General features: G+C 34.6%; 2 protein-coding genes across 8 annotated transcripts; one reads left to right on the top strand and one right to left on the bottom strand.

Moving 5' to 3' along the window:
- Positions 1–1,200: 1,200 nt before the first annotated feature.
- Positions 1,201–6,458, bottom strand: LOC141708936 (protein CHLORORESPIRATORY REDUCTION 6, chloroplastic). Of its 2 annotated transcripts, none has more exons than XM_074512785.1 (6): positions 6,186–6,458; positions 5,392–5,523; positions 5,097–5,305; positions 4,518–4,772; positions 1,721–1,788; positions 1,201–1,595 (listed from the first exon to the last, which is right to left on the bottom strand). In XM_074512785.1, the coding sequence occupies exons 1-4, from the start codon at positions 6,406–6,408 to the stop codon at positions 4,569–4,571; spliced, it is 768 nt and encodes a 255-aa protein (XP_074368886.1). In that variant the 5' UTR covers positions 6,409–6,458; the 3' UTR covers positions 1,201–1,595; positions 1,721–1,788; positions 4,518–4,568. The 2 variants fall into 2 exon arrangements, with proteins under 2 accessions (XP_074368886.1, XP_074368885.1); XM_074512784.1 differs by having other exon boundaries at positions 2,034–4,772; positions 6,186–6,457.
- An 897-nt stretch (positions 6,459–7,355) lies between these two features.
- Positions 7,356–14,988, top strand: LOC141708935 (protein RGF1 INDUCIBLE TRANSCRIPTION FACTOR 1-like). Of its 6 annotated transcripts, none has more exons than XM_074512778.1 (5): positions 7,356–7,582; positions 8,978–10,276; positions 13,490–13,735; positions 13,860–14,000; positions 14,439–14,988. In XM_074512778.1, exons 2-5 carry the CDS (start codon positions 10,241–10,243, stop codon positions 14,859–14,861), a joined length of 846 nt encoding a protein of 281 aa, XP_074368879.1. In that variant the 5' UTR covers positions 7,356–7,582; positions 8,978–10,240; the 3' UTR covers positions 14,862–14,988. The 6 variants fall into 6 exon arrangements, with proteins under 6 accessions (XP_074368879.1, XP_074368882.1, XP_074368881.1 ...); XM_074512781.1 differs by having other exon boundaries at positions 7,358–7,582; positions 8,978–9,109; XM_074512780.1 differs by having other exon boundaries at positions 7,358–7,582; positions 8,978–9,114.
- Positions 14,989–16,244: the final 1,256 nt, after the last annotated feature.

The following is a 16,244-nucleotide window of genomic DNA, read 5'->3' as shown; positions in this document are numbered from 1 at the left end:
TAAATGTTAGCATCTGGAACTCAGTTACATATTATACTTGCATTTCATCATCTAAAATCTAGAAACATTAACATTGCTTCTCTGGTTCATCGTTAACAAGTCTTTGTTAAGTAACGTTAACAAGTCGTTAAGTAACCAGCTCATCTAAAACCATAAAGTGGATCTTATGCTATTCAACACTCGCTTAATTGCTAATTATATCATATCAGTGTTCTGCTAATGAACAGAACATGAAGGTCCACCCCCATAATGTGGAAGTCTCCAGGTTAAACACATTAAAACGACTAAAACAAAAGAAGCATATGAGCCCACATGTCTGTGTGACCACTTAGATCCATCATCCACTCGTATAATTACAACGATAATAATTCATAAGAAGAAACATGTAGGGTTCCATTGAATTGACCTAAAAGACATAAAAGGTGTGGTTCATGTAATGCCATACACACCTACTTCTTAGTCTCCATTTATGGATTACATCAACATTCATATCTTATTTCCGAGCTTCATACTATTAACAAATAACAAGTATAATGTACTCGTATTTGATTGAAAGATGGTAACAGAAATCCCCAGTTAAGACGCTTAAGAGCTTTAGAAAGATTACTCGTTAAGTAGACGATTTTTAATAAAGAGCTAAGCTTGAAGAAGGGAACCTAAGTTAAGTTTCATTCAGACGCCTTTGAACTATATCTTAGTTCTTAAAAAGTACTATAGTTTTTAATCTCACATTCTTAGTTCTTGAAATTGTACAATTATCGAATTTCACCTTATCATATGAGTACCTTACATCTCGCGTAAACCTATGTACTAAAAGTTTGTAAGAATCTCAACTACATGAAGAGCTCCTGTGGTAAGATACAGACCAGATTAACGCGAACTTAATATAAAATATACTACTAAACTTTTAAACAAATTTGCTTCATATGAGAATGGGGCATGTCTTCTTAAAGAGTCCCTCTGATGACTGATCCCTCCATTCATATGCAATTCTGACTTCTGCATTAATGTGGGGAGCATCGTGTTCAACGTGACTGCATTGAAGAATGCTGTGTAGTTTTTAATTAATTCGGGATAAATAAAAAAACATAAGAATATATCTGGTCTCTCTTTTTCGTACTTTCTGATCAGTAACTGATCAAGTGTACTATTCATTAAGCTCCCTGAGTTCAGGGTGTGGATGTGCTTATGACTTTATCATTGAACAAATAGTATTATCTAGCTAGTTATCGATAAAATAGCCAAGTAAACTACCATTATAACAAAAAAAAAGGTATACTATATACAAAGCCATCCTTAGATGATGCATGGTTTCTGCAAAGTATTAGGAAGTATATTTTTCTAATTTTTCAGCTTCATCCAAACTCTGATCAGTTGTGTATCGGAGATTTTCGTCTTGCTGGAGAATAGTCCATTCCAGCTATGTCTAACACATCTGGATAGTGTTTCGGGGCAGCCTCTAGTTCCACTGGTGATGACTTTACTGAGAAATTTTCTCGTTTCCTGTTGTCTTCCCTTTGTTTAGTAGTAGCACTAGTATTCATTTTCCCGTTAACTTCCACTTCATTCGTGTTTCTTTCAATCTTCTGGTGATTCTGCAAGTAATTCAATCATTAAAATCATGTTAAATAGAAGGTAATGGTTTTCTTAAGATGTTAATCACATCTTTCCTTAATACCAACACCACTCTCTAACTAAATTTGGAAATTAAGTAACTAACCTTTGAAGAAGTAGCAGAAATAGAAGTGGAGTCTGTTGTTCCTGAGAGAAGTTTTCTACTTTTCAGTCCTGCAAATAGAAGTCGAATAGGTCAATTAACGATAAATACAGCCTTAATTTTTATCGTTTCTGTAAATCATGTACATGCTCCAGACTGTTTAGACGTTAGGAGTGCTTAATATGTATATCATGCCTGTCTGTCAATACGAACTCTATCAAAACCTTAAGGTGCTAGAGGAAGACTTGACATGTATATCAGGCTTATGTGTTAATGCATTATAAAATTTCAAATATCAGATGGTAGTTGGACATACCTTGAGCTTCATGCAGGAGAGTAGTCAACAGCAGAAGAGAAATTAAGAAGGATATATTCTTCATCTTCGATATATAGCTTTTGTTGCTCTAAATTAAGCAAGGAATAGAGCTACTATGCTAGAAGCAGATAGATCCTAAGTGCAGCTAATAAAAGAGTATCTCTTGAGAGCTTCAGATGATACAAGAGGCTTTGCTAGATTTTTGAATGGTTAGAATAGGGAGGCCATGCTTTTATATGTCCAAATACAGGGTCCACCAATGTCGATAACAAAAAGTTCTTGTTAATTGGTTTTTAACTTTATTTAGACTTGGATCATTAGTTTAAGATCCATAAAGATGAAGTTTGTTTGTCAGGTTAATTAGTGGGGAACAAAGCTAAATTCTCCCAAATAACTAGGACTCCATATTCTTGATTTTGCAGGCACAGAAAACACTCTTCCTATTTCCTGCTATCATGCTAGCTTTATATTGTTTTACCAAGTTAATCTGCTAGTTTTAACGACAACATTTTTTCAAACCAAACATGCTCAGTATATCTCACTCGTCTAGTAGGGTGTGTAACAGAGGGTAAAATATACGCAAAACTTACCTCTACTCTAGATCCGAACAATGCTTCTGTCTGTTTGCTACTATATCATCACAGTTTTTGTGATATTAGATTTGTATGTCTGTAGATCTAATTCTAAGATCTGAACATTTAATGATCAGAAGGAGTATGTTTTTTTATGGTCTTCAAAAAAGGACACTGCAAGTGGCATTGTTTACAATACATGTAATCTTTTCACAGGCAAAAAGGCAGAATCAACATCCCTGGCCCCAAGTAGGGCTGTTAATGATATGGGCAGTTCTGATCAACTTGAAAACTTATATGATTGCAGGGACCATGAATAATGTATCAAGTATGTAGCTTGAGAAGAAGAAACATGACATTCATTTTATTATTATTGCTAGAATAGTCATGGCCTGCAGACAGATGGACTCTTCAAATATGCCAAAACATGTCACTTGCCACTCATAGCAATAAGCTAGCTTTCCTTCACTTAGTGTTTTTCTTCTTGATTTCTAGGTCTAAATCTCGAAAAAAGTTACTTTATAACCAAGAGGCTGAATGAACCAGAATGTTTAGCATCAGTCTAGTTGATCGATCAGCATTATAATGAACACTTGTGGATACTCCTCTTTTCTTTTCTCGATAACAAGAGGTCAAGCCTCAGCCTAGGCATACTTGTGTTGGTTTTAGAACTTCTCCGATTGATCACTACTACCAAATACTGTATATTTTTTAAAAGTGTCTGATCATGTGTTCTTGTCTTGTCCAGGGAGCTAATTTAAACTCCTAGCTAGGCAAGGATCCGACAACTTTTATGAGAAACCCTGTTTCAACACAGGGTAGAAATCCATCTTCTTCATACTTAATTTTCTGCTCCTTCAATGCCTTTCCATACTGGCCTATCTGTTCTATCAAAGTCCCCCTATCTGTTTCTCCATTTTTTTTTTAATTTTGTTCGTTGTCACATGAACTGACCCGTGATGATTCCTCTCCATAGGAACGTTTGGATCAACAGAACACGGTATTTAGTTATACACGTATAGTCTGAGATCACGTAGGCTGAAACATTGCTGGCTAGTTTGCCCCTTGGCTTACCGACCACGATATCCAAAACAGGCCCTACTATCAGATTTTAAGTGATGCATTTATACACAGCTCAAGAATTTTGGTCTCTAAATCTAAATGCTTGTGTTCAGATACCTCCATCTCAGTAATCTTGGCATATTTAAAGCGTTAGTATATTGTCAGAAGAGCCATATCTAACAGACTAACATGCTTCTCTTTGTTTTTTTCCTTTTTGGCTTGCATTTGATATCAAGGAGACCGATTCAGGAAAATATTAAGTTATCGGCTCTCCTAGATCCTTAAAGGTTTCAACTTCGTTTTATGATCAATGTACATAAATTAATTTATTGAAAGGATCAACTAATAAAAAAGCATTAAGCTTGTAGCTAGAACTGCTGAAATAATTTAGCTCAACATGATTCATATCTTAAAAATAGTACTTGATATGAGTCAGAGGTTAAGAATTAAGCTAAATCATTACCAACCTGCACTAGCAGCATTGTAAATATAAACAAGTTATCCAGCCCCCCCCCCCCATCTCTCTCTCTCTCTCTCTCTCTCTCTCTCTCTCTCTCTCTCTCTCTCTCGCTATTATAGAGTACATGTCATGTGACAGTATCAGCAGAATATGGTTCCATGTTTACTGACTAATACATGTTGGTTGTGTTTTTGATGCAGCATTTCCTGTCGCGGATAATAGACAGTTGTTTAAGAATCAAAATCTGTTCTTGGATTATTATTTTAGATAGTAGCTTCAAAGTTCAAGGTACCATTTCTAAAAAGACTAGGAACATAAGCAGTGTCACATCTATTCTTAATTTTTACCATATTCATTTGCATACATGTAAATGATTTCTAACTTTCTTACCTCTATGTTGTGAAAGCTTATATAATTCCAAACCTAAAAGCTCATAGTGTATCACAAGTCCACGGGATGTTTATCGATCAAGTCAAATAGTTCATCTCCGATCCCAAATCCAAGCATTCTGGCCATATCTTTTGCCTTCAATCTTGGCTTAGGAATATCGTGTTGCTTCAACCATGAATATGCTACAAAAACTTTCTTCATCACGAATAACTCCAGTGCCTCAGGGTTAAATACAACTCCCATTCTCATACTCATCTGTCAATTGTGATATTCACTGTTAGAATAATATAAGATCCTGAAAAGGGTCATTCTCTAACACATTGAGATGGTTCCTTGACATGGTATCAGAGCTCAGGCTGGCAGAGGACCAATTTAGTCCACTCTTCGACCCATAAATGGTCTTTCGAGTGAGGGGGAGTGTTAGAATAATATAAGATCTTTGGAAAGGGTCATTCTCTAAAACCTTGAAGTTTTAGAATAACTGGTTCCTTGACATTCACAAACTTATTAATTTGATGTTTCCACCTTCACTTAGTCTCTACCAAAAACAAAGAAACAAATGGAGGCTAGATTCATTACCTGGTGAGGAACTAGCATGGCTGCATAGCGAGCAAGTTCTCCAGCTCTCCAATCTAACAGGACAGGAAGCCACGGATAAGTAGCATCGAGTCTTACAAACCAGAGTCGTATATCAGGATATTCTGAAAGTTCTCTAGGATCATATTGATCTTCTTTAGTGTAGTTGATTGTAAATCCAATCGTCCGTTCAAGAAACTCCTTTGGTTCAACTACAACAGCACAATAGAAACTAGATATAAATATAAGCCTTCCCTTCTCACTAATGAATGTAGAATAGCTTTCTCATTGTGCTTACCAGAGGAAGGCGAAGTAATGCCAACAGCACTCTGAAATGGTGTTAAGTCAAGACTGCGAATATCATTATTATCAATGGTTACTTCATATCGCCCTTCTTTTGGAGGCATTGAAGGCGGTGCCTTCTTTGAATCTGTTGAGTCAATATAGAGATTTTAGGCTGATTATTTTCGCTATTTTCAATATTCTACAAATTTATTTAGACACTGATGATCATATCTTGCATCAATACATTACATAATGTTAGTTGATATAGACATGTCTGCACATTCCAGTAGTCTGAGAAGTTAGAACACTCTCTAAAGAAATGTTAATAATTCATTTTGTAGAAACTGACACTGAAGCTTCTTAAAACCTTCAGTTTGCACATTTTCTGAAGGTGAAACATATTGACTTTGATAAGTAGGACTTATATAACTTACTTCAAGCTAAACTTTCTTAACACTGGAAATTTATATATGAGCACAGATTAGAAACAAAATTAGCTAAAATCTCTAACTTTCTTAACTTGAGTTCTAGTATGTTCTTTACAAGTTTGGACAACTAAATGCTGATTGATAAGCTCAGTTCTATTAAAAAAATACTCGAGTTCGAAAAGGAAATATTCAGCTCTGTTCGTTTACAGCCCTCTTACTAAAATGAAGGCAGCTTGCTAAACCTTGACTTCATGACAACTAAATATTGCACTAAATCTTTAAGACAACTAAAAATTATAAACTAAAATGTGGTATGAAGTCACATTAAAATTCAAAAACAATAACATATTTAACATAATCAAGAACATAAAAATCTTACTGTCTATTTCTTCATCATCTTCCATAGAGATATCAAAACTGCCAGGAGGATTGAATGCTACAGAAGGTGCAACTAGTCCTCTATCTTGACTAAACATATGTAATGAAGCATTTGAGTTGAGCTTGTAAGAACACACTGCAGGACTTAAAAATGGAATCTTTATAATCTGTTTTAATGAACAAGAAGATAGTGTGTACATTGGTTTCATAGTAGCCATAGACATGGCTGATACTAAAAAGATATGTAATCAAGATTCTATGATTTGTATATCAAGTTTTCAAACATAATATTTTTTTATTATTTTATCCTGTTTTATCCACTCTACATTCTGGCCTTGTGTTTTCAGTTTTCTACATTCCATTTTTTTTGGGCCAATCAATTGGGCCTCTCAAACATCACTTATCATGTTAATTTGCCCATTTATCTACTTTTCAATGGAAAATTAATTATAAAGTCCCTAAATTATAATATTCTTTTTCTGGGTCTCTGAACTATAAAAGTAAATTATCAAGTAATTGAACTTTTGATTTTTTCAATCGCGATCCTTCCGTTAAAATCTGAGTAACGTCATTAGTTTTTCACTGACGTGCCAAATCTCTTAACAACATTTTTAAAGTTCCATAGAATCAAAGACAACTTTGAAGGTGATTCCGATATCCAAATTCGAAACTTGAGTAACTAAAATACTCATTTTTCAATCTTCTACCCAAGTACACAATCAAGTTCAGTTTGGGAAACTTTCAATTTTTAAATGAAATTAGGGTTTTGATTCGATTAATTTTTCAGTAATGTTGACGATATTAATGGATAGAGTATAGAAAAACAAGCGATTTGGTTACTCAAGTTTTAAGTTTGGAAACCGGAATCGTCTTAAAAATTGTTTTTATTCTTCGGACCTTCAAAAATGTTCTTCAAAATTAACGGCGTCAATCTGATTTTAAAGGAAAGACTCTATTGAAAAAAATCGAAAAATAAATTACTTATAAATTTATATTTATAGTTCACGGATTTTTAAAAAAAAAGTATATGTAGTTCAGGCGCGTTAGAATTAATTATCCCACTTTTTTCAATGGGGCCTTGTGTTTCCATATTTCATATATTTGGGCTAATATTTGGGCCTATCATACATAAAGTATCATTTGAATTTCCCCTGGCCCATTTCAGTTTCATTTTCAAGAAAATGGTTCTTCTTGGTTTTAGAACATGAAACACTGTTTTCTTGAAGTGAGCACAAAAAAGAATGGAGAGACAGAAGATTTCCCCAGTGTTCATAGTGAAATTACCTGTGTATATAGCCTTGTGTATCTATATAGGGAATAAGCTCAAGAAGAGGAGGCAATAACAATACCCATATCTCTCTCCTACCCTTTAAGTATTTTGCAGGCTCAATTCAGCAGGTAATCTCTCTCTCTCTCTCTCTCTCTCTCTCTCTCTCTCTCTCTCTCTCTCTCTTATGTAGTTCTTGAATAAAAATTGAACCTCTAAGTATATTTTTGCAAGCTCAATTCAGCAGCTACTCTCTCTCTCATGTAATTCTTGAATAAAAATTGAACCTCTAAGTATATTTTTGCAAGCTCAATTCAGCAGTAACTCTCTCTCTCTCTCTCTCTCTAATGTAATTCTTGAATAAAAATTGAACCTTTAACTCTATCTGGATCATAAACATGCACTATTTGTATGTTGGGTCAAGTCAGAATTAGCTGATCTTTTGCAATACTTGAATAAAAATTGAACCTTTAGCTCTATGTGGATCATAATTATGCACTATTCATATGTTGGGGCATGTCAGAATTAACTGATGTATGTTTCTTGATTTTGATTACATCTTCCAACTGAATCATTTGGAATTATATTTATAACTAGACATGTTTTTGTGCCTAAAGGTGTTTAGGGTATGTAGCTAAAAAAAGTTGTTTATGATTTTTGCGGAATTGCGGGGAACCCATGTTATGTGTAATGAGGAGCAAAGAATTAAAGTAATTTTGATTGATTATCTATTAGACAACTGATTGAATTAGAATTAATTATCAGATTAATTACATTACTAACATATCATATTAGTAATAGTGGTAATCTGTTGCTGACTAGGGCCGCATTTGAGTAATTTTAGTAGAATTATTAGAATTCTTATTTGCCGGTAATCATTTAATATACTTCATTTCATAGTATGATCACTCATTCACAATGACGACATTTTGTATTTAAGGTTTTTACCTTATTTTTCTCTTGTAAAATCTCAAATCCCCGTATTATATGTCTTACTTTTCTAGTTTTTGAACTTTTCTACAACCTTTCTTGTATTAGTAGGTATGTTACTACATGATTAGTCAAATTATATATTAGAAAACCAAAGACATCTGTATAAAATTTCCACAACTTGATTTTACTAGAAGATATACTTCCCGTAGATTAAAGTAGCCTGGGAAGGGAGCTCTAACAAAGATGTGTCTATGCAGATGCTATCATTTAGTAATTCCTTATTTTGTTTTTACTATATATGTAATCTGAGAGATGAAGAGCAATGTAAAGTTCCATAAATTAAGAGCTTTACCAACTATCAATTGTATTCTGTATGCTTGTATAAGGGAGATGCTATATTCACAAATATTAAAATTTTAAAAGTAATCTGTGTGTGTGGCAACATCTGAGCATATTGGAAAATTTTACTTGAGCAACGTATAGATACTGGACATCTTTTTTCCTGCAATTTACTTGCTAAACACGCTTTTTTTTATTGACCTATACCCCTATCCCATCTCAGTCCATAATCTTTATGTAACTTTGTTTGGCAGAGAGGATTTTGCGGGGCTACAACAATTTGACTGCAGAAGATACTTAAGATATATTCACATTATTTGGTCTAATTAACAATACAAGCAAAAAATAATAATCTTCCAAAATGTGTTCTGCACAGAAGCCTTGATGTGGGGTTTGGTTCTTTTAAACATATTTTTCTACATACTTGGCTTTCTCCGTGCCTTGTTTATAATTTAATGTAAAATATCATTTTTGATTCCGTAATCCTTGTTATTATCGTTGTAATATTGTAGTGATGAGGACAGGTTATTATACATAAAATACAGCACTATATAATTATGATATACTTCCCAGAAAACATGAGAGAATTCCCCTATGTTCTTGAGTTATTTTTAAATTAAAATGTTTGTAAATACTAAATATTCATTATATTTCATTTATTAGGAAGTTTTGTGACATTTATTTATTGAAATGTCAGTGTCAACTTCATTTGGTTGACTGATTGGGAGATGGATGTTATCCTAGAGCATGGACTGTGTGTACTAATTGAGTATAAGTACAACAATTAAGTAAAACTAGGTCGGATGTCGTGAATAGGGCCACAAGCAGGTGTCCATGCAAGTGCAACTGCCTAAACTATAGTCCTGCAGAGTTTTCTGAAACTTACAGTTAAAGCCCAAGGGTCCTCTTGAGACAGTAACTGATCTAATTGTATGCTCTTGGCCATAATCTGCACCAAAAACTGTCATAATTCAGAAATTATGGATTTAAAGTGAAAGTTTGCTATAGTTCCCAAGGTTCTAGCCATGGTATACTCCTTTTGGTCAGAAAAAATGAAAATGAGTGAGTATATAATGAAATTTAGAATTTTGGAATTTTACTTCTCTGTTGACATTTGGCACCCATTTGGGGATGAATGTCCATTCCTACTTCCTGCTCATTTCCTTTACATAAAAATTTGCATTATCATGCTTTCACTCTTCCCTCTTACATTATTTTCTTCTACCTTAAGTTTTATTCACATGTTTCCTCTGTTATTCCTACCTGATTCCATTCCCTCTACCAAGTGGAGCATTGTACTTCACCCTGTAAGCCTATATTCTTGTTTGTTCACGGAAAAAATTTAACCTTCTTGTGAGGATATTCCTTGGAAATGTTCTGGTCGTGACTGCGTCTAATTGGCCAAAGGACCGGGTTGTTTACAAACGTGGGAATATCTTTAACTTTTGGTCAGTACTAGGTTACTGAAGAAACGCTTTTGGTAATAATTTCCTTAGTGAAGAACAATATGGCTCGCAATGCCTTGGGGTTCAGAACAGAGCCTTCCAAATAAGGTACCCCGTTATTTTATTTCTCAGGTCTAGTTGAACTAGCTTCTGATTCTACTGATGAGTTTTGAGTAAGACCTACAAAGCCATAACTGGCGGGTCTCAACATAAGCTCCAGAGGTTGTAAACTTGTAATATTTTGTTAACCATCCTTGGCAAGGAGCTTTGTCACAGTGGGTGTAACTCTTTGTTTTGGAGGGTGATAAATACTGAATAGAGTATTACAGATCCAGCACAACAAAGAAGCACGGGTGATTTAAGAAAGTGAATTGATGCTTTATATGTGTGGTTAGTGCAGAGTGCAGGTAAATATGCAAGTAATAAGAGACTAAGAGTAAGTCGACCTGTGTGACCCCCATATATTACTGTAGGAGCCCAAGTATCCTAGAAGCGAGTGGATAGAAAGGCCCTACGCCTGCAATAATTCGTTATCGAATTATAGCAGAGATAGTGTGGGCTATAGACTACAGTTGAAGTTTATGCCTCATGATTTTGGATCATTTTACTCAGCAAGTATTATTGCCAAGTTAAATACAAGACTCAGAAGTACTTTCACAATGTGTCTCGAGTGACTCTATTTCGAACTCTATCTCGAGTGACCACTAGGGTAGAAGAATGTAACTGTGCAAGGGTTATGCTTAGTTTAGGTTAATCAAATGCGAAGGATGCGAGGATTATGGTTAGAGTTTCGTTAGATTCGGTTTTGGTTTGGCCCAGTGCGTTTAATATATCAATTTTGGATTACAAATACTGAGTTATACTTTATTCTTCATATATGATCAAGCGACTCTTGGATACCCATCAACTTAAAAAAGAATCCAATGTAAGAATCTTTTATTATTTTCAGTGGTTGGCAAGTATTAGAGTTATGAATAGATTGGAAAGTGTTCAGTGACAGTTAGAAAGATATAACAGAGTATAAGTGATTATAAAATTCGAAAGCTATGGGGAAGAAGCAAACTTAAATAAGAATGTTAGCATTATATTTTTAGAGTAAAATGAGAATAATGTTAATAATGGTAATAACAATAATAAGAAAATGCGATCTCTTTCACCCTCAGACACTAGTGTAATGTTTAATAAAGTGTAGAGTACTGAACTAGAGAGATAAAGTGATAAGAGATAAAGAGCTGAGAGATCCGCCCTCGTGCGGCTCACACGCTGATTCATTCTGTTTGCTTGCTTGTTTGTTTGTTCTCCGCTTTTCCACCTCCCACCCTCGTGCACTTTCCTCGTTCTGGCTCTGATCTTTGACTGCAATCTCTCTCACACATACCTTTTGTTACATAATTTCACCAGTTGAAGAAACTGTATGAGGACACAGTAAGATAGAAATACTATAGTCTATATAATGCCCCTGTCCATTATAAGAAAAAGGTCATTGCACCAAGGGGTTATTTTACAGTAGAAAATAATCAAAATTTCATGTTCTCCATGCTTACAAGATATCATTAATGGGATATATTGAGTGTGTTTGGTTCGAATTTGTCATTTCTCTTAAAGTTTTGTGTTGAAAGGTACATAACAAATCATAATCTTTCATGAAAAGTGTTGATTAAAGTTTTCGTTATTAGTCAATGAAAAAGAAAGTATATATTTTGTTTCATGTTCATAAGGTTTTTTGGCAAATGGATTCATGTGGGAGCAGTCAGGTGCTTGCACATGACTTCATTTCTGTACTTCCTCTGCATGATACCAGCCATAATATATCACTTTCATTTTGTATTATATTACTGCTGTACTAGCATCAGAGTAACATTTGCATATCTGTGTACATATCTAAACTATGCTTTTATTCTCGAGGTTCAGTCCTCTAACTGGCCTCATTGTTTTGCACTGCTCTTGCCATGGTCATTAAAGTGTTTAGATGAATGTTGACTATCAATTCAAATGATCACTCTTCTAATTTTTAATCAAGATTTGCTGATTATAGTCTCGTAGATATTCCAGTACTCTTGTTGGCTAAGAACTTGATTAATTCTTTGAACTACAGCATTAGCTGTACTAATCCTTGTTGTCAAATATATATATATATATGTATATGTATGTATAAGCATGATTTCCTCAAAATTAGCAATAAAGTGATTTGATTAATTAAAATCGTAGTCGTATTAACTAGTGCTTCATGGGTTGTGTTTGTCTGTCAACGTTTGTGACAAAAACCACATTACCAGCAGGAGAGTGTATCTAGGCTTAGTTCCTATTACTAGTACTACACTTATTAGTGGAGTGGTTGTTAAATGTTGTCATGTTTGTTTCCCCATAACCCAGTTTCTTGCACGCACTTTAACTTTTTATTTATCAGAAGTTTTCCTCAGTGATCCTGATTGCCAGTGTCTTCTGTGTGAAATTCACTATAGATTTCAGAAAATATATCTCAGGAACCCATGTTTTATGTATCACCGGACTGCATTACATAAGAATAACATTCGAATGTGGACGCTTGGCTATACTTCAAGTCCTGAAGTCACAGGAGTCGATATTCACCATAGATAATATGCCAAAAGCAAAAAAAAAATGGCGAGTTGGGTCATTTGTCGTCCCACGGCTCAACTTGGACCAGTTTTCTAATTGTAGAGGATAGCTAGCTACATCTAGCTCCACACGCACGCACATAGGTTACATGCTCAAGAAATAGGTATTCAAGGGGAAATGAAATGCAGGAAGTAAATATAATCAGGGTTGGCAGCTTCTTCAAAAACTAATGGTAGTTGGTGGCTTAGGAGTAGAGAGAGCTCCCAAGCCAAGGTGGTAATTTTATTTTATTTTATTTTTATTTGGGAGACACGGAAGCAGTGTCCACGTTCTCCTCCTCATATCTTAGTCCCTCTCTTTTTCTGTCTTTTTGAAAGGAAAAAAGATGGAAGGAAAAGAAAAAAGAAATCTTTTAAAAAATGGACATTATGTTGCTACTGTAGTATGGAAGAGTTAAATTGATAGCACTCCTTCTCTTGTGATCCTCCATAAATACACACTTCATCCCATACCTCACTTCCTCTCTTTTCTATAACACTACGTAGTATTACCCTTCCATAACACAGTTTCACATCCTCTCATCTCTTTAGGTTTACATACATAGAATTATGGTACTTTCTCTGCTATAACTTTTGTGTTGATCTTTCATTTTATTGCTAACTAGGGTATATATAATAATACGTGCATACTATCAATTTTTCATGTAAATATTTATTGATCAGGTTCATTTTGGTATGTATTTAGGAAATTAAGAAGGCAGCTTGGTTGCAAGCAGTTTGCACTGAGAAATTCTTTAGGGGATGCTCAATTCATGAAATGGCCAAGAAAAACGAGAAAAATATATGCTGTTTGGATTGCTGCACCAGCATATGCCCACACTGTGTTCATTCCCATCGTTTCCATAGGCTTCTTCAAGTACGCCGCTATGTTTATAACGATGTTGTCAGATTGGAGGATCTTGAGAAACTCTTTGACTGCGCCAATATTCAGGTACCTTCTTTTTCTATTCAATTGTCATGATCTCCATGTAATCCAATATATAGATGTACATATGTATTGTATGTCCATTTGGTTTTATGCATATAAACATGCTAGTTTGATTGTGCACGGCCAGGCATACACGATCAATGCTGCAAAAGTGGTGTTCATCAGGAAGAGGCCTCAGAATAGGCAGTTTAAAGGCTCAGCTAATTACTGTACTTCTTGTGATAGATGCCTCCAAGAACCATTTATTCACTGCTCTCTTGGCTGCAAGGTAATTTCATGAATAAATCTCCCCAAGTTCATATTATATGTTTTCTAGCTCAATTCTAGTACATAATTCAGGTGATCAGGCCATCTCCCAATTCCTGTGCTTTACACCGTGATTATTGATCATTTGAGTATAGATGTATCATCTTTTAGGTATCGTTAAAATAACAGTATCCATTAAGCATGCAATAGCTGAATTACTCTATTTGGTACATAGATAGATAATCTAACATGTGTAATCCGACGTAAAAGGTTCATCAAATTTCATGATATAGATTCGATGATGAACTGATTCCATGCATTTAGCATGGTAGTTATGGAATTAGCAACATAACAGTACCATACAACATTACAAACATACAGTGTGCTTGTGTGAGAAGGATAATTTAGTTTGTCAAATTTTTTACGGAATTTTAGCTCGTAACTTGTATTATACGTACAGGTGGAATTCGTGTTAAAGCACTATACCGACCTATCTCCATTTCTCAGAAAATGCAAGACATTACAGCTAGGTCCGGACTTCTTCATTCCACAAGAAATGGGAGACGGCACCAACCCTCATCAAGAAACAGCAAACGAATCACTCCATTCGACAATTGTTGATTCCGATGAACAACCAATGAGCTGTTATAATTATTCATCCGGCTCCTCGGGTTCAGAAAACATAAGTAGCAGCAGCAACAACATGTTGTGCCCTGAAATCGTCAGGAAGAAGAGAAGTGGACTTGTTTATGTCTCGTGCACCGGAATCAACAGAAGATCATCATCTTCATCTAATAACAACAACAAGCTTCACTCAGAAGAAGACATTGCTACAAACATGAGTAGAAGAAAAGGCATCCCTCAAAGATCTCCACTCTGTTAAACTTTTTTTAGTTCTTTTTTTTTACCACTTGATAATTTAATAATCTTGGTTCAACATTTGGAATTTTGACTGGCTCTTGGAACTATTTTAACTAATCTTTTGTCTGTGCAAGGTAATTAATTAATTACTTGGTCGGGGTTAAGTTCTAATGGTATCACGTGATTCCCAGTTCCACGTAATGGTGTCGTACATTTCTATTATTAGTATATTCTTAGAATAATATATTATGGTAATTAATAGTAGTTTAAATCATAGATTAGAGAGCTTTCTTGTTCTATTCATAACCTTTCTCAATGTTTTATATAAGCATTGCCATTCCCAATATTGTTATGTTTAATGGCATTTGAATGGAATAGTTACACTTATGCTACAAGGTTTTGATATTTTGATCCAGATGCTCGGATAATTTTTACAACATACTTTTTCTGGAATGTTAAAGTGTGTCAACATACAATCAAGAACTGAAAATTAAATCTCTCACCGAGAAAACAAAACAACCTGAAAATATAAATCAAAAACTAAAATAAAAACAAAGTTAAACAAATGAAATTCAAAAAAAACTTAGATCGCATAGTTGAAACCACAAAATAGACAGTTAACTCTCGAACCTAATAGCCTGAAGAAAAAAATTAACAGAAAGTCTTGATGACGTAGATCTAGAAAAACAAACCAAACATAATCAAAAGGATATAAATCCTTTTCTGAAGAGGAAGATTATTGAAGGAAATAAAATTTGAAGTGTTGCACCGGATAAATCGCCACGCCGGCTATGGTGTTTAAATGGGAGAGAAAAAGAGAGTTTTTAAGTAGGTATTGTCTTTTTCCCGAAATTGTGATACTAAGAATCATTGCCTACTATTAATAAGTAGGATAAAATACATTTATCATCATCATCTTACCCAATAATACCGCCTATAGCAGTGTCTGGGGAGGGTATACAATACGCACCCTTACCCTCATTCCAAAGAATGAAGAGGTTATTTTCTCAAAAAACCCTCGACCTGTGTGTCCACAAATATGTGTGACCTACGTAAAAAATTATAAACAATGATATATAAAAGTAGGTAAAATAAAAGTAAACGAGACAATACCAACCATGGGAGTTACCTATTCACATCAGCCAAAAGTAGTTGTCGTAAGACCCTTCTATTTCTCATATTGCACTCATTTCGATACCTCAAACTCAATCTTTCCCGCCAGTATCCTAATTCTGAAAAAGCCCCAATTTAAATCCATGATTTTCTGAGACAAAACATCGAAGAGGTTAATGTTTAGCGTAAATCACTTAAATTTTAAACCATTAAACTATATGTTATTCTGCACTGTTATATTATACAAAAGGCTGAGCAAAACCGAACCGAAACCGAAAAACCGAACCGTGCT

The sequence above is a fragment of the Apium graveolens genome, chromosome 2 (assembly GCF_009905375.1).
Source record: "Apium graveolens cultivar Ventura chromosome 2, ASM990537v1, whole genome shotgun sequence".
NCBI classification, from domain to species: Eukaryota; Viridiplantae; Streptophyta; class Magnoliopsida; order Apiales; family Apiaceae; genus Apium; species Apium graveolens.
Note: the sequence above shows the minus strand (reverse complement) of the source record. Positions and strands in the feature narration are given on the sequence as shown.

What these genes read in the sequence shown, in the direction of transcription:
- LOC141708936 (XM_074512785.1), bottom strand. Translation starts at nt 6,408, where the DNA reads ATGTCTATGGCTACTATGAAACCAATGTACACACTATCTTCTTGTTCA. An exon ending in AGATGATGAAGAAATAGACA is followed by an intron (nt 5,524 to 6,185) that starts GTAAGATTTTTA and finishes TTGACTCAACAG; the next exon opens with ATTCAAAGAAGGCACCGCCT. An exon ending in CCATGCTAGTTCCTCACCAG is followed by an intron (nt 4,773 to 5,096) that starts GTAATGAATCTA and finishes CACAATTGACAG; the next exon opens with ATGAGTATGAGAATGGGAGT.
- LOC141708935 (XM_074512778.1), top strand. Translation starts at nt 10,241, where the DNA reads ATGCCTTGGGGTTCAGAACAGAGCCTTCCAAATAAG. An exon ending in AACAGAGCCTTCCAAATAAG is followed by an intron (nt 10,277 to 13,489) that starts GTACCCCGTTAT and finishes GTATGTATTTAG; the next exon opens with GAAATTAAGAAGGCAGCTTG. An exon ending in TTGACTGCGCCAATATTCAG is followed by an intron (nt 13,736 to 13,859) that starts GTACCTTCTTTT and finishes GTGCACGGCCAG; the next exon opens with GCATACACGATCAATGCTGC.